The 27993-nt window shown below is 37.2% G+C and overlaps 1 protein-coding gene across 1 annotated transcript; it reads right to left on the bottom strand.

Moving 5' to 3' along the window:
* Nucleotides 1–45: 45 nt before the first annotated feature.
* Nucleotides 46–27993, bottom strand: LOC115443878 (cyclin-dependent kinase-like 4). Its single transcript, XM_030169468.2, has 17 exons — nucleotides 27846–27993; nucleotides 27417–27518; nucleotides 11008–11146; nucleotides 7818–7958; nucleotides 7159–7353; nucleotides 6567–6736; nucleotides 5903–6024; nucleotides 4885–5065; nucleotides 4487–4559; nucleotides 4129–4203; nucleotides 3704–3770; nucleotides 3290–3369; nucleotides 2707–2796; nucleotides 2027–2076; nucleotides 1475–1584; nucleotides 620–705; nucleotides 46–259 (listed from the first exon to the last, which is right to left on the bottom strand). Exons 3-17 carry the CDS (start codon nucleotides 11092–11094, stop codon nucleotides 200–202), a joined length of 1587 nt encoding a protein of 528 aa, XP_030025328.1. The 5' UTR covers nucleotides 11095–11146; nucleotides 27417–27518; nucleotides 27846–27993; the 3' UTR covers nucleotides 46–199.

Below are 27993 nucleotides of genomic sequence, written 5' to 3'. Positions count from 1 at the left end.
CCAAATCACTGAGAGCAACGTTTACAAACTAAAACTAATTCACTATTAAACTGAAATTGTCAAACTATAATTTTCAAACTGTGAAAGTACTTGGTATTTTTTGTCGAATATTTTGAGGTTATGGTATTGTTGTTGCTCGTTGTTATCGTGTCGGAAAGGTCGGTGGTCAGTAGTAGGCCCTGGCGCGGCCGAGGTACAGTCACATGTACGGGAGGTTCGTCGGAGTGCGCGACGCCGGGGTCAACTCTACGCCGCTGCGCTGTATAACAAAATAATTGTTAGCCTCAGTCGGTAATGGATGACGCTTTTGAATTAAGGTTCAGATGACAAGAATATATGCACATGAACTATTACATTGTTTTTGTAGTGTTCACAAGCTGACGCGCATTTAATGCGCGTTAGAAAAACAAAATAAATGTTAACGCGCGTCTTACGCTCGTCATCTGAAAGAGGTTTTAGACTAAAGATGTCATTCATATTGACTTAACAATGATTAACCTAAATATTAAAAGCTTCGGTTGGTGTTACTGTTTATGGGCAGTCGTGATATCATCAAGCAACATGCTAGTAGATCGTCTCGTCATTTAGCTCTTTAAAATAAAGGTATCATGTGACTCACAAGATGGTCCCAGTTCTCGTACGACTTGCCGCCGCCGTGTTGCACCGGATGGGGCTTTTTCACCTTCTTCACTGGACTGTTGCTTGCTAAAATTAATTTTATTATAATTATATACTTACATACATACAATCACACGTATATGCTATAGAGGTAGGTAGGAGGAGGTAGGAGGACTATATATTGGCAATTTGCCAAACTTTGGTACACTTCTTTCACTTCTTCTACTTTCATCAATCTCCTGACGGTTCCCCCGTCCTCCTATCGGTTCGGGTAGGACTACCTGTCACCTACTCTTTCAAGGAATGTCAGATAACTGGCATTTGATGGTTTTCGGTGTGGAAGAACCCTACCGGCTCTTCCATCCACATCCGCCTTCTATATCCTGTTTGCTAGTCTCCTATCATTTATCCTCTCTAAATATTGAAACCACCTTAGTATACCATTGTAAATTTTGGTCATTACATCCTCTTTCACTCCTCACATGTCCATCACCACATTAGTTCACATTTTCTCATCCAGTTATACCTATCCTAAACGCTTCTTGACATTGTCATTTGTGGTAATTTATATTGACATTTTGCCATGACTATTGCTACATTTATAAAAGGCTCAAATTGGCGGCTAATACGTATGGTTTTAATCTCTTGTAACAGCGAAATTCTGATTTTTTCAAAGCCATGCCTAACTGAGACCTTAGTAATTTCCTATATCAGCACTATGTTCCTGTTCTGTGTAAATTGCAGTGATCCTCCTTATATTTTTGGGCCTCTAGTACTTTAACGTTTGTAATATTGCTCAAACATTCATTCGATCATATCGTTCCTACTCGCCATAATTGTAATAAAATATTATCACCTCCAGGTACATAGGGCAGCGACAGTTCCGCCGGAGTCTTTTTAGTGTTCTTCTTCGCGAGGGCGCGTCCCCGCAACAACTCTTCGTCCATCACTAGTTTGTTGTTCACTCTGTAAACACAGTGGAATACTCAAAACCATGGAATGGAAAACAAACACCATGGGCAAACTGTCGACGAAGTTTTAGAAGAAACTATAACTTTAATTATACTGCTCTGATCAGCATTTGGAATCCTGGCTCGGGCATAGTGGCAATGGGTTTGTTCGTTCATTTATCAGTTCGGAGTCTGGAATTTGTGCCGGATATGGCGATAGGCTTCCCCTATTACATCATCGGACGAAGCACACATGGCAAAAAGTAGATGCCGCGGTTACACCTCTTCCTGTTTAGTTTCCTATTAATAACCCTTCATTTAGTACTTTTCTGATACGTAGAAGTCCGTTTCGATGGACGTCGTGACGTTATCGTTTTGGATTAGTATTACGGGGCATTGTGAGACTTATGTTTGGCGAACAAATTTATGTAGGTAATTTCTTGTAAAAGTCTACTTACTTTTTAATATAAGGCGTCCGCGGGTAAATATTGACAGGCACGGGAAATGTCTGAAATTAAATATGGTATATTAATTAGTACTTAATATGTATGTGCTATATCTTAATACAGCACTCAAATTATTGCTAAGAAAGTTCCCAATATATATCTATATTAAATTATAACACAGATGACAGTCTAAATTGTGGTCGCCAAAAAATGCTATCTTTTATTTTTAAATTAATTTAGAAATAAAAGCTAGCATTTCATGTACATAAAAACTGCAAAGGTAGGCAGTGGGCATCCTAGAAAAACCCTTGCGCTTACACTATCCTCGCGTGATGCAGGCATTTCGTTGAATTCGGCGATATTTTATCTTTGCTCCAGACAATTGCTCCCCATAGAGAAAATCTGTAGCGACATCCATGCGTGCGGTACAATATAATGAAGGCGTCTACACTGCCGTGCTAAGCGTAAAAGCAATATGTCAGGGATACTTTATTTCGAGATAATCGAAGTTTTGTAAATATAGTTTTATAGTTTTGTATGTAAAACTGAGACAGAGGCACTCTTTTAAGTTTTTTTTAACAAGCTCTAAACAAGATACCGTTATTTTGGTAAGTATCTGACGACATAAAAGTGATTTTTTTTTTTTTTGAGATAACGCTTTTGAGCTTGGTACGGCAGTACAGTAGACTCACTTGGAAGGTGTCGTTGATGGCTTTGGCGAGCGAGCGCGGGGGCGCGGGGCGCGCGGGCGGCGGGAGCGACGCGCTGCACTCCTCGCTCGGCTGCGGAACATACACTGCATCAGCGTCAACCACTAACCGCCATTTTCAATAAACGATTCCAATCCCTTTTTTGATCTATCTCGAAAATGGATCAATCAGAACAGTTTTTTTTGACGTACAAACGAGTTACTTTTATTGATTTATTCTTGGAATCGGATTGAAGATTGAGATTAAGATCGCTTATTGAAAACGGCTGTAAAAACACTACCGCGTGGTAAGGGATTGTTGTACAGTCAGCCACAAAGGTAGCTGAACAAATTCATAATTTCAAATCGCAAATAAAGTGATATTTGGGTTTTTCTGCTCATTATCAGTGCGGAGTTTGGAATTTGTGCCCGATGTGGCGATAGGCTCACCCCCTATCACATCATGGGACGGAACACACTTGGCGAAAAGTGGGTGCCCTGGTTGAATCTCTACATACGCCTTCGGAGATAAATTCGTGAGGTGTGTTTAGAAAATAAGGCTCAAGAATAACAATGAATGTGATTACTTCAGAAGACTCTTGCACGGACTCAGCCGCTGTCGTGTGCTTTTTGTCCACGGACGCTGTCTCCATCTGCGCATCTGGGTCTTAAACACAATATACAAATATATAAGTTATAGGTTTTGTTTTATTGTTATGAATGACGAGACGAGCTTTCCGTTTGCCTGATGGTAAGCGATACGACTGCTATAAACAGTAGAAACACCATCCAACACCTTGAATTACAAAGTATTGTTTGGTATTCCATTGCGCTCACCATCCTGAGATATCACATATTAAGTCTAATTTAATTCAGTAGTTACACTGGCTACAATATGTAGGTTATTATATACATACCTATGTAGGTTATTATTGATAGTCAAGAAATTAACAATAATATAATATATTATAATAATATAACATTTATGTTCCGTAACTTACTTGGCGTATAGTTGTAATCTATGAGAGATTCGCCCGCAGTGCTGTCTGTCCTAGATCTAGCGTTATCCTGAAACATAATAAATATATTCTACCAAAGATTTCAAGAGCAATAATTTTGGGATAAATATGAGTCGTAAAAACTAAACCAATTTTTTTCTATAACATACATATTTTAATATTGGTCCCACCCCCTTAGAGGCGACATAAGGGCAAAACAACAAAAGGACCAGATCCCAAAAAATAATAGATATGGGGCCGAGGCTCGTGAGGCTTTCACTTTCTATCGCGCGAACCTTCGGGCTACCTTATCCTACGTCCATTATCCCTTAAGCATCTCTCCTTCTGGGACATGTACTGTTTTATATAGATAGGGTAGGTAGAGCTTCAACGCGTCGTTCCTGACATAAAGGTAGACTGATACTTGCCGCTATAATGTTGAGGGTCCACTGCTGCCGCGGCTTGCCGGTCACGCGCGTCGTGCTCTGCTGAGACGATGGCGTCTGTGACAAATGTCAAGAAATAGAAGAATTGCAACATCAATTTTATATTATATGTAAGTTTACGATTATATTTTACACGGGGTAAGCAGGATTACATCCTATATGCCAGTATCGGCTGAACCTTATTAAATGTTACAATAGGGATCAGGTTCAAGCCTAACCCGATATAAAAGACAAATAGCATTTTTTTGTATTGTTCAACTGCGACATTGGAGTTGTCTAAATTATGTGTTACAATGTTTTAATTTAATTTTAATAAAAAGTTTACCAGTCTGTAATTTACCTCCACATCCTTCCCCAATTTCTTCCTGAGTTCCGCAGTAAAGGTCTCTGTGAAGCCATCGCATGTGAAGTATCTGTGTAAGAGTATTTTCAAGAATCATTGTCCATATTTAGAAAACCTGGGTTTAAACAATAATTAAATTTCAGTTATCAGCTGCTAAACTAATATTCAAGAATCAAGAAATACACGCTATTCCCGTGTCCTAAACTATAAATATTAAAGACCACATTAAAAAAGGTAACCATCAAATTATTTCCGATTTATTTATCAAATTCTTACTTATACTCCAACAACGCCAAGCCAAGACGCAATCAAGGTTTCTTGTGGGTAGACTAACATAAGCTGAATTCCGCAAATTCCAATCCCAAAAGAAACGCAGCAAAAACAAATCCACTCACTTATGCCTTAACAGCGCTGAAGCCGAAGGTCGCGCCCTGGGCTCAGTGCGGAGGCACGCGGCGAGCAGGTCCTTGGCGTGCCCAGTCCCGGGCAAGGTCCCGCGTGTGCCAGCGGTGCCCGCCAGCGCTGCGCCACCGGCCAGCCGGGAGACCACTTGCTGGTGACGGGGGGCTAACTTACCTGCACGAGGTTGTTGTAGTTTTTTTTTAATACGGCAAGTATTACCCTTGATGGAAAACGTTGGAATGGATGGGATTGCTGTATATATGCTGCATATGTGCTTACTACTGCATAAGATCATTTTAGAGCCCCAATTTATATGAGTTATGCATTTTTTTTTTTTTTTTTTTATTGGGACTTTACGCCCGACTCTCGGTCCCCCTATCCAGGACAAGGGTTATTTTTTGGCATTTTTTCTTTTTTAGTTTATTAATTTTATTACATTTTTCGAAGTTTATACATATATCTATTTATCTCTAATATTATCTTATATATATTCTTAATCTATTTATCTTATATTTACGGCTTATTCTAATTGCTAATATTATATATATCATTATATATACATTTAGCAATTCTTATTTCTATTTATTTCTATTATTTATCTTACGTACTATTTCCTTACAGTAACTTAAAAACCTATCTATTTTATGTCTATCCTTAATGATCTTATTTATATTGTCTATTTTTAAACTTATGTCTAATTCAATCTCCAGATCGTATCTTTCCACTGCGTGGATGGGACACTCGAGCAGGAGATGTGGGACCGTTTCCTGAACGTCAGGGTCACATTGGCACGCCGGGCTCTCCTTGCACTTGAAGTTATGCATTTTAAAACATATTTGGTTTGTAAATAAAAATTGAACATTATTTATTTTTCCTTATTACAAGTTCTGTTTTTTACAGCTTATAGCAAATATATTTTACAATTATAAATAACAATAACAAAAGAATTGCTCGACCTGAACATTGAATCACATACTTCACTGTTGAAATACCATGAATGAGAGCACTAACCTACAGTCTTGATAATGAGCGCGAGTTGGTCGATGTCAGAGTCCCCCGGGAACAACGGGTCTCCGGTAAACATCTCCGCGAACAGGCAGCCGATGGCCCAGATGTCCACCTCGGGACCGTACCTACCGAATATATTACAACTCATTTCATACTGCATTCGCTATATCAGAAAAGATTAGTCCTGCAATAGTCGCATTTATTGATTATTATGAATTGGTGACATTATAATGTTTCATCCATAGATTTTCTGATAACTAATCATTTCATTTGCTTCGTTTGTGAAGATCGAAATATTGCATCGATCTATATTATGAACCGTTGACGTTATTTCAATCTACTCACTAGGACTTCATAAGTGACAAATATATGAATGAGGTGTCAAGCCCTATAGTAGGTATCTTAACTATCAGATCATCGTCATCATCATCATCAGCATTAACTTTGTCCACTGCTGAACATAGGCCTCCTCCAATATGCGCTATTTTACTCTTCGGCTTGTCGCATCTAGTTCTTACCAGCGACCTTTTGCAGATCGTCACTCCACCTGGATGGACAAATATATGAATGAGGCATCAAGCCTTATAGTAGTTATCCTAACTATCGGATAGAGCTTCATATAATTATAAAAAAAATTAAACTGCCTATTTCTATGTCAACTGCTTACCTATGTTCAGCGACCAGCAGCTCCGGAGCTCTGTACCACCTGGTGGCCACGTACTCCGTGTACGGCTCGCCCGGCGCCGCCAGAGCCCTGGCGAACCCGAGGTCGCACAGCTTCACGATGCCGTTGTTCGACACCAGCACGTTCTCCGGCTTCACATCTCGGTGGATTATCTGGAAAGGAATTTCATCATCATTCATCAGCCTTAGGGGATGGCGAACGTGCAAGCATCTAAGACCCTGCCTTCCGAAATACCTCGCGCTTGCAAGAGCGCGAAGAAATTACCCTTCTTCGACAATTGGGTTTGCCCTCGCAAACATTTGCCGTACAAAGCCCTTCCATTAGTTAAAGCCGCTACTGGTTGCCATTTCTAACGAGCATGTTATCCCACTACCTCTAAATGTATAAATAAAAACTAGATAATCAATGATAAATCTATTAGGAGAGTCCCGGGAAACAACTTGTTTGCTTCCATAATAAAACAAATAGGCTTCCACTCCTTATAAAAGTAAAACTACTTGCACACACTAGCGACTTCACGGCGCACATTCTAATTTGGCGTCTCCAAACGTTGTTTTAGGAAACAAACACTCACAGAATTCTGATGACAATAATCAATGCCTTTAAGCAGTTGGTAGAGATGTTTCTTGGACGTGTCCTCGCCGAGCCCGCCGGCGGCAGACTCCAGCTCGTCGAGGAGTGTGTGGTCCAGGTACTCGAAGACGAGGTAGAACCGTCGCTTGCGACGGAACACCTCGATCATGTTCACTAAATGATCGTGACGAAGTTTCTGGAAACGTAAAGAGGACATTACATGTTACAGGTTAGAGATATTTCGTATGAATGAATGATGAGGAAGTAAGGTGCTTGTCTGATACAATGTACTACAAAATATAGCCATAAATAGTACCCACACGACCTTTTATTTACGGAACTCTACATTATCCTGTGGCATTAAATATTAATTGTCGTAATGAGCTGACAATTAGCTAAGAAAATATTTGCTTTCTCGTTTATAACTAGGCCTAACGTCAAAATCCAGAAGTTGTAATGGAAGGATGAATATATCTTTAGAAGGGTTGTTGGTTTCAGGTTCTTTATTAGGCTGCACTCATAAGAAAAACCAGAAATAATTGTGAAAACTAGGAATCTAACTCAGGCCTAGGTCCACATATACGTCATCACTAAAGTAAGGAAACAATATGTTTTTTGTAACACTATGTTTTGTAAAATCAATATGTAATCCACCATCACCTTCAACATCCGTATTTCCCGCAGCGCCATCTTCCTGACAGCGGCGTCCTCTTCAGTCTCAAGGAACTTCTTGATGGCAACCAGTTGGCCAGTGTCGCGGCGGCGGCATTTCAGCACCACGCCGTACGAACCTTCGCCCACCTGCAAACACTCCTGCAATCACCCTATATACTACGGTTCGGTTTGAACAAGCATAACAAGCAAGCAGCTCATTCGATAATTGCGAGCTGTACAAATTACATCCAGTCCTGAGATGATTTTTAATAGCAGGGTTAGGAAATCATCACAGAAATTAAATCCGATATTTAACCACCTTAGGCTATCAATGTTCATAAATATATAATAAATATTTATTATATACTAGCTTTTGCCAGCAGCTTCCCCCGCGTAAATGTGTTTTCCGGGATAAAAGTCCGGCTATATATTTTCCCGGGATAGTAGCCTACAACCTTCCCAGGGTCTTAAACTATCTCCATACCAAATTTCGTTTTGTTATACCACATTGTATGTCACGTCCCGTTACCGTGGCAACAGGATAAAAAGTATCCTATGTCCGTCTCCTGGTTCTAAGCTACCTCCCTACAAATTTTCAGCCAAATCGGTTCAGTCGTTCTTGAGTTATAAATAGTGTAACTAACAACTTTCTTTTATATACATAGATTTATGAACATTGATAGCCGATATAAATTATCGCTTGCTTTAACGGTAAAGGAAAATATCGTGAGGAGACCTGCACACCTTAGAAGCTCTCTACAGGAATTTCGAGGGTGTGCGAAGTCTAGCAATCCGCCCTAGGCCAGTGTGGTGGACTAAGGCCTCACACTTCACAGTAGTAAAGAAGGTCATCAGTGAGACAGTATATAATACAGGGCTGGGGCATGATTCTCTACGACAATGTCGAACTTGTAACACGGCGTGTTTCGTTAACTTCGTGTTATGACTGTGTAAGAGTATTCTGGATGCTAATTTGACATTTCATGAACACGATGAGGTGTGACACATCCGCCTTACGGGCATGTTACGAATTGTCAAAATAACGTGCGGCAATCCAGCGCGTCTATGCGCGTTTAGACAAATTAATTATTTAGATACAACGACTGTATAATTTCTATTGACGATAGTATCCTCTTTACATCGTGAAAACTCAAATATAATATTCTACCTTATCAGAAACAAAAACAAACATAAATCCTAAATGATCGAATTAATATTCAAACCTATGTTTTTGTATCTTGATAGTCAAATTTGTGTTATGGGCTCAGCGGTGAAAAATAAGCTACTTTACTACTGGCAACCCGACTTTTGACAACAATTGAGGTCAATCAAGTTTATTTTTTATTACTTCGATGTAATATTTCTATTAGTAAGTAGATAGGCCAAACAAATATAAAACACTAATGAAGGTATCTTTTTAAACAATGTTTTCTTAATTATGTACATTACAATTAATACTATGTAGTTTCTTTGTGGTGAAAGTTTTGTACCTATAAAGTTTGATAACAATAAAGATTATTGAAGAAATTTTTACTAGTTATACATTATTGTTGTTATAAGTAATTGGTAGAGGTCTTAATCAAGGGCTTAGCCAGCTTTAAATTATATATCATAATCTTCTAAATGTGAATATCGATCCAGGGAAACAAAGCAAAAATTTCATGTAGGTAATCCCAATAATTTTACACAATTACAAACAAAAGTATGTAATCATGTTAAATCTAAAATTGTTTGTACAAACACTTCCTTTTTATTTTAGGAGACCAAAGGCATCTTACATTGAATACTAATGTTAACAAAACTGATAATATCAAATGTAATAATAAAATAATTTCTTTTACAGGATAGTGAATGTAATGCAAGATATTCCAAATAAATAATAGTAAAATATACTCAGTTTTAACAACACATTATTTTTGTTCAGTCTTAGATAACATAATATACTTAAGTAAAATTTCTATACGTGAGTTTGAATGTTTGTTAATTAATCAGTTTCACCTTAATAACTAAATGAATGTGTATGAAATATGGTACTCAGACAGTGAGCTGTGGATTGAATAGAGTACTTTTTATTCCAAAAAGATTAATGCCGGTTGAGCGGCAAATAGAAGTTACTAGGCAATAGAGCTATAAATTTTTAAAAATAACGTTTAATAGGCAATATACACTTATTTTAATTATTGTTGGTAAGTCTGTTATATGTGAGTGTCTGTCTTAATAGTTATAAGGTGTCTACGGCAATGTCTATTTCTATAGCCAAGTTAAACTGTGTCCATGCACTGATGTGTACCAGTTTAGAGGAAATTGTAACTAGCGTAATTACTTTATAAGACCTAAAATCTTTGTCTCATTCTGAAAACCTACTGTGGAACGTCACATAATGCTTTACAATTCAAAGTTCCGGATGGCATTGTAACTGTTTATGGGCGGTCGTATCGCTTATCATCAGGTAAACGGCATCCTCGTCACATTATTTAACTAAATAAAAAAAAAAGAATATAAGTTAATGCCTTGTCGATTTTGCAACAAATTTTATAATGGAAGGTCCGTAGAATTCCTATTAATATACGTTGTTAGCGCTAATTTAACATAAACTGCATAAGCACAACAGCATTTACTATTATTCATATAACAGCATTCGTGTAAAATCTTCAGTAGCATTCAATATATCAATTCAATTCAATTTTTAAAATGTGGCTTTAGTAAACAAATCAAGTAAATAAGTCAATGACATTGACATTTGACAATAATTTTGAAGTTATATTTTTTCGTTTGAAAACAATCACAATCTACGGAAATTTCTTTAAATTATTTTTATATTCCTTTCATGTTTCTTACATTTAAGTATATACAAAAATGGGATTAAATAAAGTTTGGCAGTGATTTATTCGAGTTACATCATTTAATATCACGAATACAAACAAAAAAGCCTTTTCAAAAACCGATACTTGCCGATTCGAGGGGATGAAAGATTTCTGAACGTATTAACACATCGTAATATAAAAAATATTAAGCATAGACAACCTATCGTATGGCATACACAATACCTATTTATCAATTACACATCGTGGCGCGTGTATGAAACGCGTTTGTGTTTAGAGCTTGTTTTGACAACACGCGTTTACGGTGTGTTATCGCGAGTAGCATAGGGAATCAACCTACTGATACTATTTTTTTATTTTGTTTACGTGCTCACCACAGCCAACTGTTCGTATTTGTCCATGCCGCGGCTGCTAGGCGTGGAGGGCGACAGCGCCGAGCGACGGTCCACTCGCAGTAACATCGCGACGCGCAACGCACTCAGGCGACATCTTCAACGGGAGCTATGACAACACCTGACGGCAAGAGAGAGGCTTTATTTATAGAAATAATGACGAGACGAGCAAACCGCTCATCTTAAAGTAAGGAACTTGTTACTATCGTACTCTCCTCAGTAAGAACAGTAACAATAGGAACACCAGCTGAATTAATAAAGCTCTATGGGATATTGCACTGAGCTCTTATATTTTTTATACATACTCGGCCTAGTGACCTGATAGAAAGTAGTAGTAGTAGCACCTGATAGAAATTGGAGAAGAGTCCGATAGTATGTCGCCTGACAAGAGATGGTTAGCGCATTAAGCGATCAAAATAATTTATCTGTAAACATGATCGAGAAACTCTGAGTTCTTTCTGCGTAGATAAGATCGTCAACAGTTAAAAATAAAAAAAATAATTGTAATATGACTTTTCAGATGGCCGTTGCCATAGTCCGCCCTTTTACTGCGAAAGCCGCAGTCTTCGAAACATCAGGAGAAAATTAAAATATAAAAACCGCGATATAATTCATACGCTACTTTTATTTCAATGTTAACATGATAATACCAAACATAATAATAAATAAAACAAAAATATATAGATAAGAAAAAGTTTAAACCGTTCAAGTCACTGGTTTTAAACCCTAATCTTGAAAGTTAATCTTTTGTACTTCGAACTATATTTATAAAAGCATTAAAGTCCTACACAAGCTACTACGATTGAATTTCCTAATAGATTGACCTTAATGATGTTCTTCGAAGTATTCTACTAGATGCTTAGTAGTCTGAATAGTGCACAGGATATTATGTAACATGGAATCTTGGCAATGTAGAATTCAAAGAAACGTCTGGATAGTTTGAAATGCAATATTGCAATAATATAATAAATATCATAAGTAGTTGAGTTAACGTAATTGACATATTGTTAATAAACTAGCTAGTGTTCCAATGTACTACTCTGGATGCTAATTATGATCTCATTTTATGTTACCATAGAAACGAAGTCTAATTAGAGTAAAAAGCACGTCTGAGTGATCTCACGGGACCCCACCTAACAGGCTTGCCAAGCGTGGGGACCGTTATCAATACATTGATTAATTTCGTACATTACTGTAAAATTCATACTTTGTATATTCGTTGCGTATAGATCTTTTGTGTTAAATAAAAATATTTTTCATTTTCATTTTTTTTCATCAATCAAAACAAAAAAAGGAAGTACTTTAACCTTCTATCAGTGGCGAAGAATAAATTTTGCCAAAAGGGAACCCGACATTACATACAGGTACTTATAATATGCATAAATGCGGTGTGGAAGTCTTTCTAATTAGATTTTACAGTAATTACACAAGGGAAGCCAGCAGGAATTGAATTATATGGACCCTTCACCATTGTTGTTTATATACAAAACGTTACGTGATTCTCATTCAAATAATAATTTACAACTTTAGCTAATCATTCTACAATTACACCAGTACATGAGTACAGTTGCTAATACTTCTTTATCTAGCTTTTTTATAATTATATTAGTACTTAGATTCACAATACCAAGAAACGCCTAGTATTTCTAATGTAGCAACATTGTAAAACACGTAGACTCGGTTTTAATATTAGAAAATAACAGGTCTCAATGCGATCGAAATTGTGACCGTAAAAAATTAATGTCCGCAATTACACGACCCGCGTGGCGTAGTTTGTAAGCGAGGGCGATGTTTAAACGCACGACGCAACCAGTAAGATGTTATTTAATTTTAAATTATTGTTACTTATTGAAAGAAGCCACTCGCTCAATTTGAGCTAAAACTGAACTAAAGTTGTTCAGCTGTCTCAAAGTAAAATGTAGTTTGTAGAGACGACGGTCAATTTTAAAAATGATCTTTATCATCATTACCTCGGTTGGCTTAGATTTTATCGTTTTTTTTTGGTTTCAGCTGATGTATAGGTACCATACTCATTAGAATTAAGTCTTGCGATGGATGTAGGGTTTAATTCGTCTCAATAAATAAACAAATAAAATACAATACTTATTCATCACGTAGGCGAAGTTGCACTTACGATACGTCAATAGGAAATAAACCATGCCAACTAATTACTATTGAAATATTAAACGATACTAATTAATTAAGCTTAAGGAACACAATCTAGTCTTATGTAATTTAGTGCTTAAATATTGTTTATAATGATTGTGTTCTGTGCTATGCCTTTTGTTAAATAATAAAAAAAATATTATTATAAGTGTTCCTAATGATTCTTATTTTTTTACTTTTGCTATTTACAAAACTGCTTGACGCTTATGCCTCGTATCAGCGACAATTTTTCACTGCATGTTGAATTTCCCACGCAGAAAGATGAACCTAACATCAGCCCAGTACTTGGATGAATATTTAAACAGCCTTACTGCGAACCGTGTCAAGAATACGACAGTAAAATAATAAATAATTATAGAGAGGATATTTGATTGAATGCTAGAAAACCGAACAGGCCGGCATTATTATGTCGTTTAGGGTTAATCATATCGCGTCAATCGATACTTTATCAGAGTCGGAACCCAAGACGTCTGACGTCTTTCTGCAATTGTTTATTTTAATAGAAAACCAAAAAATATAGGAATAAAATTTCCTAGCGAAAGATTTTTTTATTGCTTTGAATGACGAGACGATCTCGCCGTTCGCCTGATCATAAGCAATACGACCGCCCATATACAGTAGAAACACCATCCAACGCCTTGAATTACAAAGTATTGTTTGGTATTTCACTGCGCTCGCCATCCTGAGACATGACATGTTAAATCTTATTATTTCCAGTATTTACACTGGCTACAATGTCCTTCAAACCGGAACACAAGAGTGTCTTCACACTCATGCTTGGAGGCAGCAGTAGACATCGCGGTGGTACCTACCCAGGCGGACTCTCACATATGAGAGACCTACAACCAGTGTTACCGTAATGATATATTGTTTTAGACGGGCAAGGATAATTGAGCCCATTGCACCTGGGCCCTTATTCTGTATGATAGTGTAAACGCGTAACGCGGCCGTGTCATGTTATCTCCGAGAAATGTGCGTGGAATGGTATTCTGTAAGTCAAATTTCTATAATACTAAACATGACGCGTTGTGTTACGTGCTTGTTACGCACTGTTAAAATAACGTGCGGGATAGAGAATAAGGCCCCTGATGTTAAGTGGAGTGGCGACCAATAGAATGTCGACTGGCGAGAGATGACTACTCATCGGCAGTCGACTAAATTATCCCTACCTGTTGGAGCCCGATATATACAAGTTGATCCCGGAGCGCGACACATTTACGTGGGCCACTATGGCGTGTTTTAACACCATGTTTACGATCACTATCCGGACGGATATAAAATATATCCTGCCACCAGCAACGATACATACATAACATCACGCATTTATCCCCGAAGGGGTATGCAGAGGCGCAACTAGGGCACCCACTTTTCGCCAAGTGTGTTCCGTCCCATGATGTGATAGGGGGCGAGCCTATCGCCATATCGGGCACAAATTCCAGACTCCGGGCTGATACTGAGCAGAAAAACCCAAATATCACTTTGCCCGACCGGGATTCGAACCCAGGACCTCAGAGCGCTATTGTACCGGACATGCAATACAACTACGCCACCGAGGCAGTCACCAGCAACGATATGTTGCCATAATTTGTTTCTGTTCTATTAGGGTTAACGATTAAAGAAATGCGTCTTCGCTACGGCTCCCGAACGCCACTCCACTCATGATCAGATGCAGTAGAACTCCAATGCTGTGCACGAATCTCGGCTTCTTTAGAAGTAATATTTTTTTTCAATCGTAAACATTGAATTACTACTGTTTATGTCACAGCCCCGGATCTTGAATTTTTTGAGACGGGTCATAATGTGGGAAATGCCGCCGCCACCCCCCTATATTTTTACTTTTCTCATCATCATCATCATCATTTCCCAGCCCGTGGAAAATAATTCATGTGATTAATGTATTACGCGTTTACCACGTGTATTGTTTAATAATATAATATCAGCCTTGTATTATATAATGTCCCACTGTTGGGCACGGGCTTCCTCTACTACTGAGAGGGATTAGGCCTTACTCCACCACGTTGGCCTAGTGCGGGTTGGTAGACTTCACACACCCTCGAAAATTCCTAATAGACAATTTCTCAGGTATGCAGGTTTCCTCACGATGTTTTCCTTCACCGTTAAAGCAAGCGATAATTCACAAAGAATACACACATAATTTTTTTTTAGAAAAGTCAGAGGTGTATGACCTTGGGATTTGAAACTGCGGACTTTCGTCTCGACAGACCGTTCCACAACTAACTAGGCTAACGTATATTGTTTGCTAAGTTTGAATTCCCCCCTCCCCCTTCTCCCGGGGTTGCTCTGTCAGTATAACCTGTATCATTCCTTTCTACGGAAAGTTGTGTTTTATTTCCCTTCGCTTGTCCATGTGGCATAAATCGGGTCAGCAGATAACGCACCCCGTTGCGGCAAAAACCAAATTAATCTGACGTTAAATAAAGTGTCGGGGAAAACGCATAATGTCCAGTAAAAGACACATTTTAGGTAATACAGTATGGTCGACCAAAACCTCGTTCTCCTCGTGACCATAAAGACTGCAAAATATTCGAAACGTCAGGAGGAAATTGTAATATAAAAAATATAAAATACACTACATCAATTAGTAATAATTTATTGATATACAATGAATAATTAATACAATACCAACACAAATATTAACTATCACTCATACTAGTTAGTTCAACAGTTCGCGACAAAATGTCCGTACCATATATACGAGCGTGTTTTGAACAAACGTGGTGTAAATTTTTTATTATTGACTCTGTTGACAGCGCTGTCACGTGCGCCTAATAGCCGCTTTGGGTCAATGTCAACCCTAAAACGTACATTAATAGCTCTGACGTAGTGTTGACTAGTGGTGACCATTTAGTGTTGTCAATAAACTATATATTTACATATAACCAGTGTAAGAACAACATAATAAGACTTAACATCTCATGTCTCAGAATGGCGAGTTCAGTGGAATACCAAACAATACTTTGTAATTCAAGGTGTTGGATGGTGTTTCTACTGTTTATGGGCGGTCGTATCACTTACCATCAGGCGAACGGCAAACTCGCTTCGTCATTCAAATAAAAAAAAATGAAAATACATTACATCCAATAATTCATTTCAATGCGATAAATCCGTCTGACCTTGTGCGAGCATATCATGCTTTTCCAAACACACATGCCACCGCGTATTGACAAAAATGCCATGACATTGGATAACTGTCGCTGCAGCAGAGCAAACGGAAACTTATTGATTAGTAATTTGTGCTATCGCGACTCGGCTCAAATCGGCGGGGACACGCGACACTCTCTGTTTACTCTGCGGGTAGTCAATTTACCTAAAATATTGATTAAATAGTTGTTTCGCTTAATTAAACTGGTAGGTCTTCCATACATGAGATTTCGCCTTGGTAAGTACCACAATATCTATTACTAACTCCAAGCAGTAGTGTGTAGTCACTGTTGTGTTCCGGTTTGAAGGACATTGTAGCCAGTGTAACTACTGGAGATAATAAGCCTTAACATCTTGTCTCATCATCATATCTGTCATCTTGAATACCAAACAATAGTTTGGAATTCAAGATGTAGGATGGTGTTTCTAGTATTTATGGGCGGTCGTATCGCTACCGTCAGGCGAACGGCAAGCTCGTCTCGTCATTCAAAGCAATAAAAAAAAAATAAGTATTTCGCATAAATAACAATACTAGCCTTGTATTTTATATTATTTCACTGCTGGGCACGGACCTCCTCTACTACTGAGAAGGGTTGGGCCTCAGTCCATGACGCTCCCCTAAGCAGGTTGGCAGACTTTACATACCATCAATATTGTATGGTATGTAAGATTCCTCACGATGTTATCCTACACGGTTAAAGCGAACGATTATAATTTATAAACAATGCAACAACGTAATTTCGAAAAGTCAAAGGTTAGTTAAAGTTATGTAAAATAAATTTATTAACCACTTCTAAAGAATTTTTCTAGAACAAATATTGAGAAATGGTACAGATATCGATGATAGATGCGAAAGTTTGGAGACACTTGGATGTTAAACGAAAGTAAAAAAAGAAATTACTAAACGCATTTAGACAAAGTTTAGCACACAGATGAAGCTTGCCCGAGTGTATTTCAAGACAAAAGTAACTATGTGAATATGTTAAGATTTAGATAGACAGATTAGCACTTAAACACTGGATTATCACGTTGTATATTCTTCAAAATATTAATCACATGTATTAATTTAACTTCTGAAAATGCATGGAACACGGCAAATAGTTGCATGTGAATTTTGTTTTGTTGTAAATCAATTTTAAATATAACATATTATGTAAAGTACTGTTGGATTAACATATTAAAAAAAAACATAAGTTGCTTTATCCTGGAAGCGTAAATAGCGAGTTTTTCTGAAAAATAATTCCTGTGAGTTAAAACGCGTCTAAATCATTTAAAAAGTCATCTATTAGCCAAAGACCCCTATCTATACAAACTCGACAGACCAAGGAAAATATTTGGACAGCCGCACAGCCTATAAACCCAAAGATAAATGACTAATACTGTCACGGGACATGACGTGATTCGAAGGTGCACCGGCATCTTGGCTACTTATTAAGCAATTTCTTTTTAAAAAAATAAAGGGAAAAGGTAAACGAGGTCGACTACCGTGACTGCCAGTGCGTGCCGGCAGCAAGTGAAATATGGAAGCGAGGGACGTCGAACCATCAGTACGTAGGTCGAAGATTCCAAGTTTTTTTTTTATACAAGCACGAGAAAGCGACCCCCCTGCACCTGATATTAAGTGCAATAGGATTGTGTTTACTGACAAGAGATGATTGTCCCTCGCCAGTAGACACAATTATGCCGGCTTGTTTAAAACGGATATTGTGTATATCCATATGAGTATCTCGCGACAAACTTTCGTGGGCCACTATGGCAGGTTTGACAATTTTTTTTACGTATAAAAAAAAACGAATTCCTTGCCGGGCTGGAATTCCGTTGCACCTGATGTTAAGTGGACTGGGGTCCGATAGAATTTCAACTGACGAGAGACGATTACACCTCGGCAGTCGTGGCATCATTGTTATTTGATTCAAATCAAATAACAGAATAGATGTTGAAGTCCAGTCCGAAAAGTTAACTTTATTGATTAATCCCAATTTATATGTAAAAATGGGCCCGGCAAATATGTTACAGATTTGGACAAGGAAGACATCAAGAGATCGGTGTAATTCCTCAATATTTCGATCTAGAAAATATATTTAGTATTAATAAATAAGTTGTTTTAGATAACTAACCTCTGACTTCGAAGTTACATGGGTATTGTTTATCGGTGAAGGAAAACATCGTGAGGAAACCTGCATACCTGAGAATTATCTAAAAAGAATTTCGAAGGTATCTGAAGTTAGCTCGCACTAGGCCAGCGTGTTGGACTAAGGCCTAAACCCTCTTAGTAGAGGAGGCCCGTGCCCAGCAGTGAGACAATATATAATACAGGGCCAGTATAATTATAACTGTAAATATTCTATTACCTAATAAGTCTGTCATCAAAATCCATTCCAAGATATTAATGGGAAAATTATTGAAGTTGGGACTATAAACATAAAACGACAACCGCAAGCCACTGATTACAACCCACGCGATAAATCAGAAACATGCAAATTAATACAACTCACGTTTCAACTGCACTTTTCGATGAAAAATCAATTAATCGCAACATTTTAAAATGTAGATTAATTTAATTAAATAGTTAACGAGAATCACGTGCGGAACTCGTAGCGCGGTTACGGCGTAGGTCGCGCGGGGGCGGGCGGCTACGAACGCGCGGCGGCGTAGACTGACGATCAAAATAATTATTGGTAAGGATGTGCGTTGTGCTGGGGAGATTTGGAGTTGTTTGTAAAATAATATTTTAAAATTCCACGTAACATCATTTTAAAGGGAAGAGAAACTTAGGGTATTTTCTTTCAATTCAAAGACAGCCTACTTAGTTGAGAGTAGAACGGACTACTGAGATGAATGTCAGCAGGCTCAAAACCCTAGGCCACGCACATCTAACTTTTCCAAAAAGTTATGTGTGTATAGTTTGGAAATTATAGCTTGTTTTCAGGATAAAGGAAAACATCATAAAGACACCCGAGAACTTCGAAGATATGACAAGTCTACCAACCCAAACTAGGCCCGCGTGGTAAACTAACTCTGTTAATAGTAGAAGTGCCCCGTGTCCAGTAGTGGGACAATATATTATACAGGGCTAATATTTTCAATATATAAATATATTACACGTTATAAATTTAAACTTATATATTCATAACTTTATTATGAGTGGAATAACTGACACAACCTATTTCACTAACTTATTACCTTTTTTTCTTTCTAGGTACAAGTCTTCAATCTTACTCCGGCTAGAAATATACATCAGAACTTAACGTTGTCAAAGAACATATTACGCCTAACATAAAAAGTATTATGCAAATACCTGTGTTAGACAAACAAATAAATAAATAAATCAACCAATATTATTAAAAAAAAAAACTCAGAACCAACGCCAGCACAATGCACACCCGCCCACGAAGCAAAGGAACACGAAGAAATGTCCCCGGACGATAAATCACGGAGCGCACGAGACCGGCCGAACCGACGGGACGCGCGACCGGCAAAACCGACGGAACGGAACGCTGCAGCCGCCATAACGTAATATTGCTTCGCGCTTGAATATATTGCTCAACGGATGGCAACGAAGACACGGAACGGTTCTTTAATTTAAAAATATGATTGTCGATGTTGGATTTAAATGTAAACATTTTTGGTAAGCATACCGTTTTGTAAATTTGACGACAAATTACGTGGACAGCTTGGCTTCGCTTTGTCCTACGCCATTAGAATAAACATAGTATGTACCTAAATTGTTTGGTAAAAGCTTGTGAGTATAAAATTGAATTTAGTATTCGATAAAATTCGAGGAACAAATTTCAAACTTAGACAATATACAATCATTCGTGGCAACCAAAACGAATTGAGGTTGGTGAACATTTTATAATTGAATCTATTTTATAGTCTGTACCAATATAATGTAATCTTTAACTATTTTTATTTTAAGTATCTACTTACATCGCCCCAGCATGCCTTGGATTTGAGATACTATTAACAATTTCATTAATTACTTAACGATTCTACGGAATATTGTAAAAATATAATCCAAAGGAAAAGCTCCAAGTCTAAGTAATTTCGAGCAAAAAAAAGTTAAGTCCTAAGGAAATATAACATAAAGCCCGTTCCACTGAAAACACGTAATCAACGTAACGTGTCATTATTTCGTAACTCGGGTGTGTATTAGGGTTAATACTCTTCGACAAACGCACCATTGTATCGCGAACCTTAGTCGCGTAGACCGCATAATGAGTGTAGTGTGACCGAAACTTTACTTTCTTATAGCCGACTCGATGTTTTACAGTGCAGTTTTTATATTTAAATTTTTTAGCTTTCTTTTTATTTTAATATTTTTAATATTCAAAGCCTTGCAGTTTGTCTAATACAAATTAAATATCCAAAATATAAAGAGTGGCTCACCGATAATCGAAGTAGAAGCAACCATTCATTAAATCAATTTAATTAACATTATCAACATACAAAATGTAGACCCCTACTTTTTTGGGACCGACTGGCAAACAAATAGATAATTAAGCTAGTGTTAAATGATTTCCACCGCCCTTAAAAACACCTAAATATAAAAGAATCATAAATTCACTGGCATTCTTAATAAAAAAGGATACGGTACAGAGAACATTGCAGAAATTTATGCTTCTAGGGTAACTAACAATGCCAAAAGAAAGGTCGAAACATGTCAAACGAGAGGTTGATACGTGTCAAACATGAGACCAAGACATTATACATTATAATTGTAGAAACTTAACTGAGCCATGTACCACTTAATTTGCTTCATTTTATGTTATTCATTATTGCTTATATGTTTCCCTTAAAAACCAATAAATAAATTACATATTGGTTGTTCCAAAACAGCACATTAATTAGCTAAACGGTGTGCACCGACGGCCACCTCCTTGACCGTGTGTGCATAGCACGCGACGGGTCGGCGACCGCGCGTCGACCGAGCGTCGTTGCGACGGTCGCGCGGCGTCGCGAGCCACGACAATCTCACACCCCCGTCCCTAATCGCCACGCGTGAAATGAATTTTATTTTTAATCTTTTGATAATCAATTTACATTTAAAATGCAATTCCTTTGAATTTTTTTTTATTGTATGTTTCGGGTCATCGAACAATGAACACAAGCATTACTCATGTATTTCATTGTTTAACGTACTGACAAATTTATTGCGTACCAGTAATGGACACTTTGAAAGGCAACTAAGAAGCTACAAGACTCTTAACTGTACTTAAGTGATGACAACATTCAAGTGCGGATTTTAAACCACTTATCCATTGTATACACTATATGGGTAAAGTCGATGGCCTTCTAATAACTCAAACCAACAGGCGGTAAATTGCACCCGCCTGAAACTCAGCCCGACATAGCGATAACGATCGAGTGTGCAATAAACTAGTAAAATTAAATTTTTCGAATTTTATAGCAGTTTTTATATTTTTTTCTCTATTTAGGGAGAAAATTAAAATATAAAAACCGCTATAAAATCCGAAAAATAATTTAATTTTATTGTCTAACATTCGCGTAAACATAACAAATCATTTAGTAAGTTTCAGTGCAACGGCCAGCCATACTTTAAATAATAATATAATATACGCAAATATATATCATCACTTTTTTTTTCGGGCAGAAGTGTATCTCACCTTCATTTCGCCACCTATATTCGGACAATGCCAGACTCCACAATGATCAGAAAACCCAAAAATACTACCTGATCAATAATGTTACTACCGGGGCAATGCAACTTGTAGTTTTAGAAAAATATCTCACACAGTCATGTTTACAACCATCGATATATGTGTACTATGTACTAGATTTGGCGTTCCGAACATTCACTGTATTCAACTGAATTAAACTGTCATCCATTCAAACTGATTTAAGGATGGTGTCAATATTGATGCTTGAGGTTGTGTACGGAGTGGCGTTCATAATATAAAAACGCGAGTCTAAGTGCAATAAAAAATATTAGTCTGACTAAAATGATTTGTTATTCAAGTAAATAAATAAGTTATAACAGTGACGTTTTGGTTGCCATTTTGGTTCAAATGTTGAACAAATAGTTGATATGGACGTTCGTGTCTGTAGAATATACGTCCATGTTTATAACAATACTAGTTGACGCGACAGACGTTGTCCCGTCTTAACTATGAATTTGCAGCGTGCATTATGTCAATCGCTGACAGTTATTTCAAACAATTGATAGTTTTATAAAATTAATATTTTCGTTAAGTTTTCTTATATTTTCTAATTAACCGCACAATTTTTTTAAATGTTTCTTTCATAAGAACCTTTTCCTGACAATAACAAACACAACAAAAAAAAATAGTGAAATCGGTCCAGCCGTTCACACGTGATGGCGTGACCAAGGGAAACAGGGATTCATTTATATAGATATAGATATTAACAATCATATTTGCCTAGAAAGCAATCAGTTCTCAAAAGCAATTCATCACACAACACTCAGTGTTACATTGTTAAGGTGTAGAGTTTCGCTGGAAGGCAGAGCTCGATAAAGTTCATGGAAAGCTGGCTCAGCTGAGTCGAGCCGTCAGACGCGTTGTTTTCTACTGCACTACTGGGAAACCGATAAGAGATTGTATCGTCAGCGTTATCCGTGATGAACAACGGTGTAATGGCATTCAATTATCTATCAACCCGGCTTTGTATGGGTAGCAGAACATGAATGCCCGTCAAATTCAAATTCAAAATTTTATTTATTTTTTCAGCGATAACACCGTCTATTGTTTCATTTTTATATGATGTAATAACTGTATTCATTTTCCAGTATTTGTTGTATACAATAAAATGTTTCATTCATTTATGATATCGGATAAATAGGTACATAGGTCTTAAGTAGTAACGATAGAGTTCGCCGACATCTGCTTTTGGAGCATATAAATATTTAGAAAATAGATGCTTAAATCTAGACTAGCATAATTAATAAGTTTAAAACCTTTATATTTTTCTGTTGTACAAACCACTAATGAATTATAAACATAAACCTTCGACTTTAATCACTCCGTCTCGTGGTGAAAACCGTATGAAAATACGTTCAGTGGATTTTGAATATAGCGCGTTTAGACAGACGCATCAGGGCCTTTATTCTGTATGATAGTGAAATCGCGTAACGCGGCCGTGTCATGTTATCTTCGAGAAATGTGTGGCCCCAGGAGCCTTATTCTCTATCCCGCACGTTATTTTGACAGTGCGTAACATGCATGTAACACAACCCATCATGTTTAGTACTATAGAAATTTGGCTTACAGAATACCATTCCACACACATTTCTCGAAGATAACATGACACGGCCGCGTTACGCGATTTCACTATCATACAGAATAAGGGCCCTGAGGTCTTTATTTTATAATATGTAAGGAAGTGGTGGACTGGTTAGCTGTTTGGGTGCCGCGGTCAAAAATATAGCGTGCCCTTTTTAGGAGGTGAGTACAGACGTTAAATCCAAAGCCTGTGACACCCTCTAAATTCCTTGACGCCCTCTCTAAGGTACATCAGGCCAACACGACACTCGCTCCATCCTAAAGCCGTTTCCGAGACCCATCTGGTTGCGCCTTTCTCTAGACTATGAAAAGTTGTATAGGAAATAACCTAACCTAGCAGTAGTTTATAGTAAACTAAATATTTGGTATTTGCAGTATCAAAGATCTTTTCCAACATAAAACCTCCGTATAATTTTCCTGCATACAAACTAGCTTATGTTTTTATCATATTTTAGGACTCTGGCAATCAATCAAATCAAACTTCTGCAATCAGCGTATCACTATCCACTAGATGAAGGTTCCAATACACCTTTCCCGACATTTTGTGCTGAACTGGAACCTCTTCTGTTTTATGGGATGTACGTTTCCGTTGTTCACATCGTTATAAATGTTTTTGTGCGTCCCAGTATATTGTACTAATGAATATATCATTCTCTCAGTTAAGTAGTGGAAAAATATAAATATATATTTAAAAGTTTATCAAAACGAAAATACGGTGAATTTAGTTGCAACTTTATTCTTTGTGAGCGTTGCCTTAGCTTGCAATGTAGGCAAGACAATACCGGGTATCGTTACAATGTGTAGACTCAATCAAACTATACGTACCTTGTCATTTTTTTTAACAAGACCCTACGTTTGTTAGCCTGACAAGGACTGGCTTATGCAAATACATCGGACTTTTGGATGGGCAGTTTCGGCGTTCGCAACCCTTAAAAATTAAGCGACCATGCTAAGGGCCACCCACTAACGGTTCATGAACCTTGGCTCAGGAAGGCCACTGGGAGAGGATGGGACATTATCGATGATGAATAATTTGTATATATAAGCGAGATATTAGGTGGTAACTCAATAATTACAACAAACAAATACACACATACTCACAGCCTTTAACCCTGATAAGTGATAGGGTAGACAGAGATGCAACTAGTTCACCATTGATATGATGTGGCTAGCCTATCGCTATACGGGCACACAATCCAGACCCCTTTCTCATATTAAAAATTTTCAGGCATGTCAAAAGCGGCCTACATCCAACGTGGTAAATGTTTTTATCTAACCCCAATGTGGGATTGGCACAACACATTTAAGCACGTTACTGAAAGGTATCATCATCATCATCAGCCGCAGGATGTCCACTGCTGAACATGGGCCTTCCCCAAGAATTTCCAGATGCCTAATGGAAGCGACACGCATCCAGCAAGGCACATTACCAACTTATTTAAAATAGGCAATAGTATAAAAATAGCACAGAATTCAGTCACTAAATACATCGCGTGGTACGAGTTTCCGCAAAACTTAAAGCAACCTTTCGCATTGCTGTCGAAACTTTTAAACTATTTTACATTTAAGTACTGAATAATTCTTTGTTCAAATTGTTAGTCTTTATTTGAAGCCGCTCTTAGAGTAGTTGCATATTATAATTAGCGTTTCGAAATTAAAATATAATCATTTTATTGTTTTAGTGGTGGAGGAACTTGGTTTAAATTTGGAGGTCCTTAAATGGATGCCCCGGTCGAAGAATAAAAACAAGTCAATATCTCACAGAATTATTTGATTTTAAAAAGAATGCAAAACGTTGCATGCAGGCCGGTTGAACGCTGTTCCTTTTCAAATATCTTCACGCATTTTCGTTTCATCAAGTTTCAAATCACAACGATTTGAAAGAAGATTCAAATCACAATGATTCTAAAGAAGTGTCACTTCAAAAAATGGTTGTGAAAAAACTATCTTTTAGAGGTAGAGAAAAGTTTTTGGCGGTCGTGGTTGGCTTATTCCGCTTGTGCTTACCCCTTCTGGGATACAGCCTGAAGCGTTGACTAAGAGTTTAAGTGCGTCATGCTTGTAGACAAGGTTTAGTTACATATATTCCAAATATTCGTCATAGTTATGTTATTACAAAACATGTTTATGTAAATATTTGTGTCAAACAATTTTTTATAATCCTTTAAATTTCTGGTGGTCGCAAGAAATTACTTAAAAAGGGTCAATATTGGGCCAAAACTACAAAATCACGTAATTAATTGTTAGTTTTCATAAACGATGAGATGAAATATTAAGGGTAGTTGGGTTTGCATCAACGATTCAAACATAATGCCATGTCAATCGAATACAGTAACATGCAACAACGATAAGTATACGAATAACACGAAAAAGATGCATGAATTTTCTCCGTAATTTCGTGCGATTACTTTGATCGGTGAGCGATGTTATCAAATTTAGGGTGGCCATGTCAAGGAAAAATAATTAGCAGTCTTAACAATTTTTTTATTGTACGCCTGTTTTTGTATAAACAGACTTCTAAGACAATAAAAACAATTTATAAATAAGAAGGGACAAGACATTCGTTATTTATGATAAAAAAATAACTTATTAAAATTACGCACTAAACACATTCGTAATAATTTGATTCATGCGTTGATGAATGTAAACTTATTTATAATATGCACATAATGTGAGCTTACTTCGAATAATAAGATAGTAATGAAATTATGCAATTGACAGGGGTTTTATAATGTAATAATTGACATCTTTGACACAATACAATTAAAAAAATACTTCCGAATTTTTATGAATGAAGAAAATAATTGGACAGAACTTAAATTTTAATGCTTTATAGTTGTAATAATAAACAATAGTAAACACAAAGGTATTTAGACGGTAGAAAATACTGTAAAACAAAGAGTTCGTGGTCACCGTACACTCGCGTTATTATTGTAGCCTAGATCTAGGCATAATTCGCACTTTTTACACGGTTCCTGCATTACTCAACCTACTTTTTTAGATAATCAACTTATAATGACTTCGTCACATTGACACGAAATCTGATCGTTGGCAAAATACACGAATTTGACTGTAATATCATTATTATAGCTATATTCTATTTAATTTGTTTTTTTTTTTATTGGATACTTGTGTTTTGACATTACGTAAAAACATTTTTAACGTCTTGAGGCGACAATTCTGATTTGATACATGGCGCCAATGAACTTATTTTTAATAATTTCAAAACTTGTTTGTTTACCTTGGGATTTTCAACGCTATTTTTCTAATACTACAGTTCTTGTTTATTGTTAACTTAGTAACAAATTATCTCCCGGCCTGTTTAACAACTTCTGCGTAAATGCTACTTGTCCCATAGATGTATAAGCCGACCTAATGCAAAAGTCACACTGTAATCCATCCAAATAAATGGTAATAACTACTATCTAGGTCAGCGTGGTGAACTAAGGCTTAATCCCTCTCAGTAGTAGAGGAGGCACGTGCAGTAGTGGGACAGTATATACAGGGCTGATATTGTTATGATTAAATAATAACTACCTTAGCTGTTTAATGCAATAACTGACTAATTAAATTTACTTAAATCTTGTGAACAGGCCCTTGGTACTGACTACTGACTATATTATGGTTTCTTTATTGTTTACCAAGCAGCTTGAGTGTTGTATAAGCCCATATTATACTCGACTATAAGCGGTTACTTAGGCATTGTAAAATAGGCCCCACTCGTTAGAAATGTTTTCTTCTGGGTTAGATATTTAGATAAAAAAATGTAAATCAAAATGACGGGAAGAATAAATAGCTTACTTCAGTAAAGATGTTGTTCGTAAGCTCTTTGAATAGTTAGATGAAAGTTCTAGTAGTTCGATTCCCGGATGAGAAGGGTTGTGAAGTGGACCAATCAGAATGCTGGAACAAAAGTGATACATCCATGTAAACATATGTGTATATAGCATGAACGGGCGCCGCGTCGGTAGCGCAGTTGTCTTGGGTTCAAATCCCGGGTCGGGCAAAGTGATATTGGGTTTGTCTGACCCAGCGCGGAGTTTCGCTTGTTTACTCTCGTGTTCGTGACTATTCGTCTGTAGTCGGCAACTATCTAAATCAGGCAATAGGCTGTTAGGTTTCGTATGGATAGCAGGGATAGCGCCTTGCTTAAACATTATAGCGACAGTATACAAGTATTGACAAACAACTCAGATATAAATTCATCAAATATTTTTCTAATAAACATACCTCTATTTAAAGGGAGTAAATATAAAATTCAATATCCTCTTCCAAAAATATTTTGTTATTTTTCACTGGAATAAAAAACTCGTAACAAACAGAGGCGTACGGTGTGACAAACTACTGTCAATTTTGGAACATTGCTGTGTATTGTCAT

This window comes from Manduca sexta, chromosome 10 (assembly GCF_014839805.1).
Source record: "Manduca sexta isolate Smith_Timp_Sample1 chromosome 10, JHU_Msex_v1.0, whole genome shotgun sequence".
Classification (NCBI taxonomy): Eukaryota; Metazoa; Arthropoda; class Insecta; order Lepidoptera; family Sphingidae; genus Manduca; species Manduca sexta.
This window is presented reverse-complemented; position numbering and strand designations above follow the sequence as displayed.

What these genes read in the sequence shown, in the direction of transcription:
- LOC115443878 (XM_030169468.2), bottom strand. Translation starts at nt 11,094, where the DNA reads ATGTTACTGCGAGTGGACCGTCGCTCGGCGCTGTCGCCCTCCACGCCT. An exon ending in AATTGGGGAAGGATGTGGAG is followed by an intron (nt 4,204 to 4,486) that starts GTAAATTACAGA and finishes CATTTGTCACAG; the next exon opens with ACGCCATCGTCTCAGCAGAG. An exon ending in AGATTACAACTATACGCCAA is followed by an intron (nt 3,370 to 3,703) that starts GTAAGTTACGGA and finishes ATTGTGTTTAAG; the next exon opens with ACCCAGATGCGCAGATGGAG.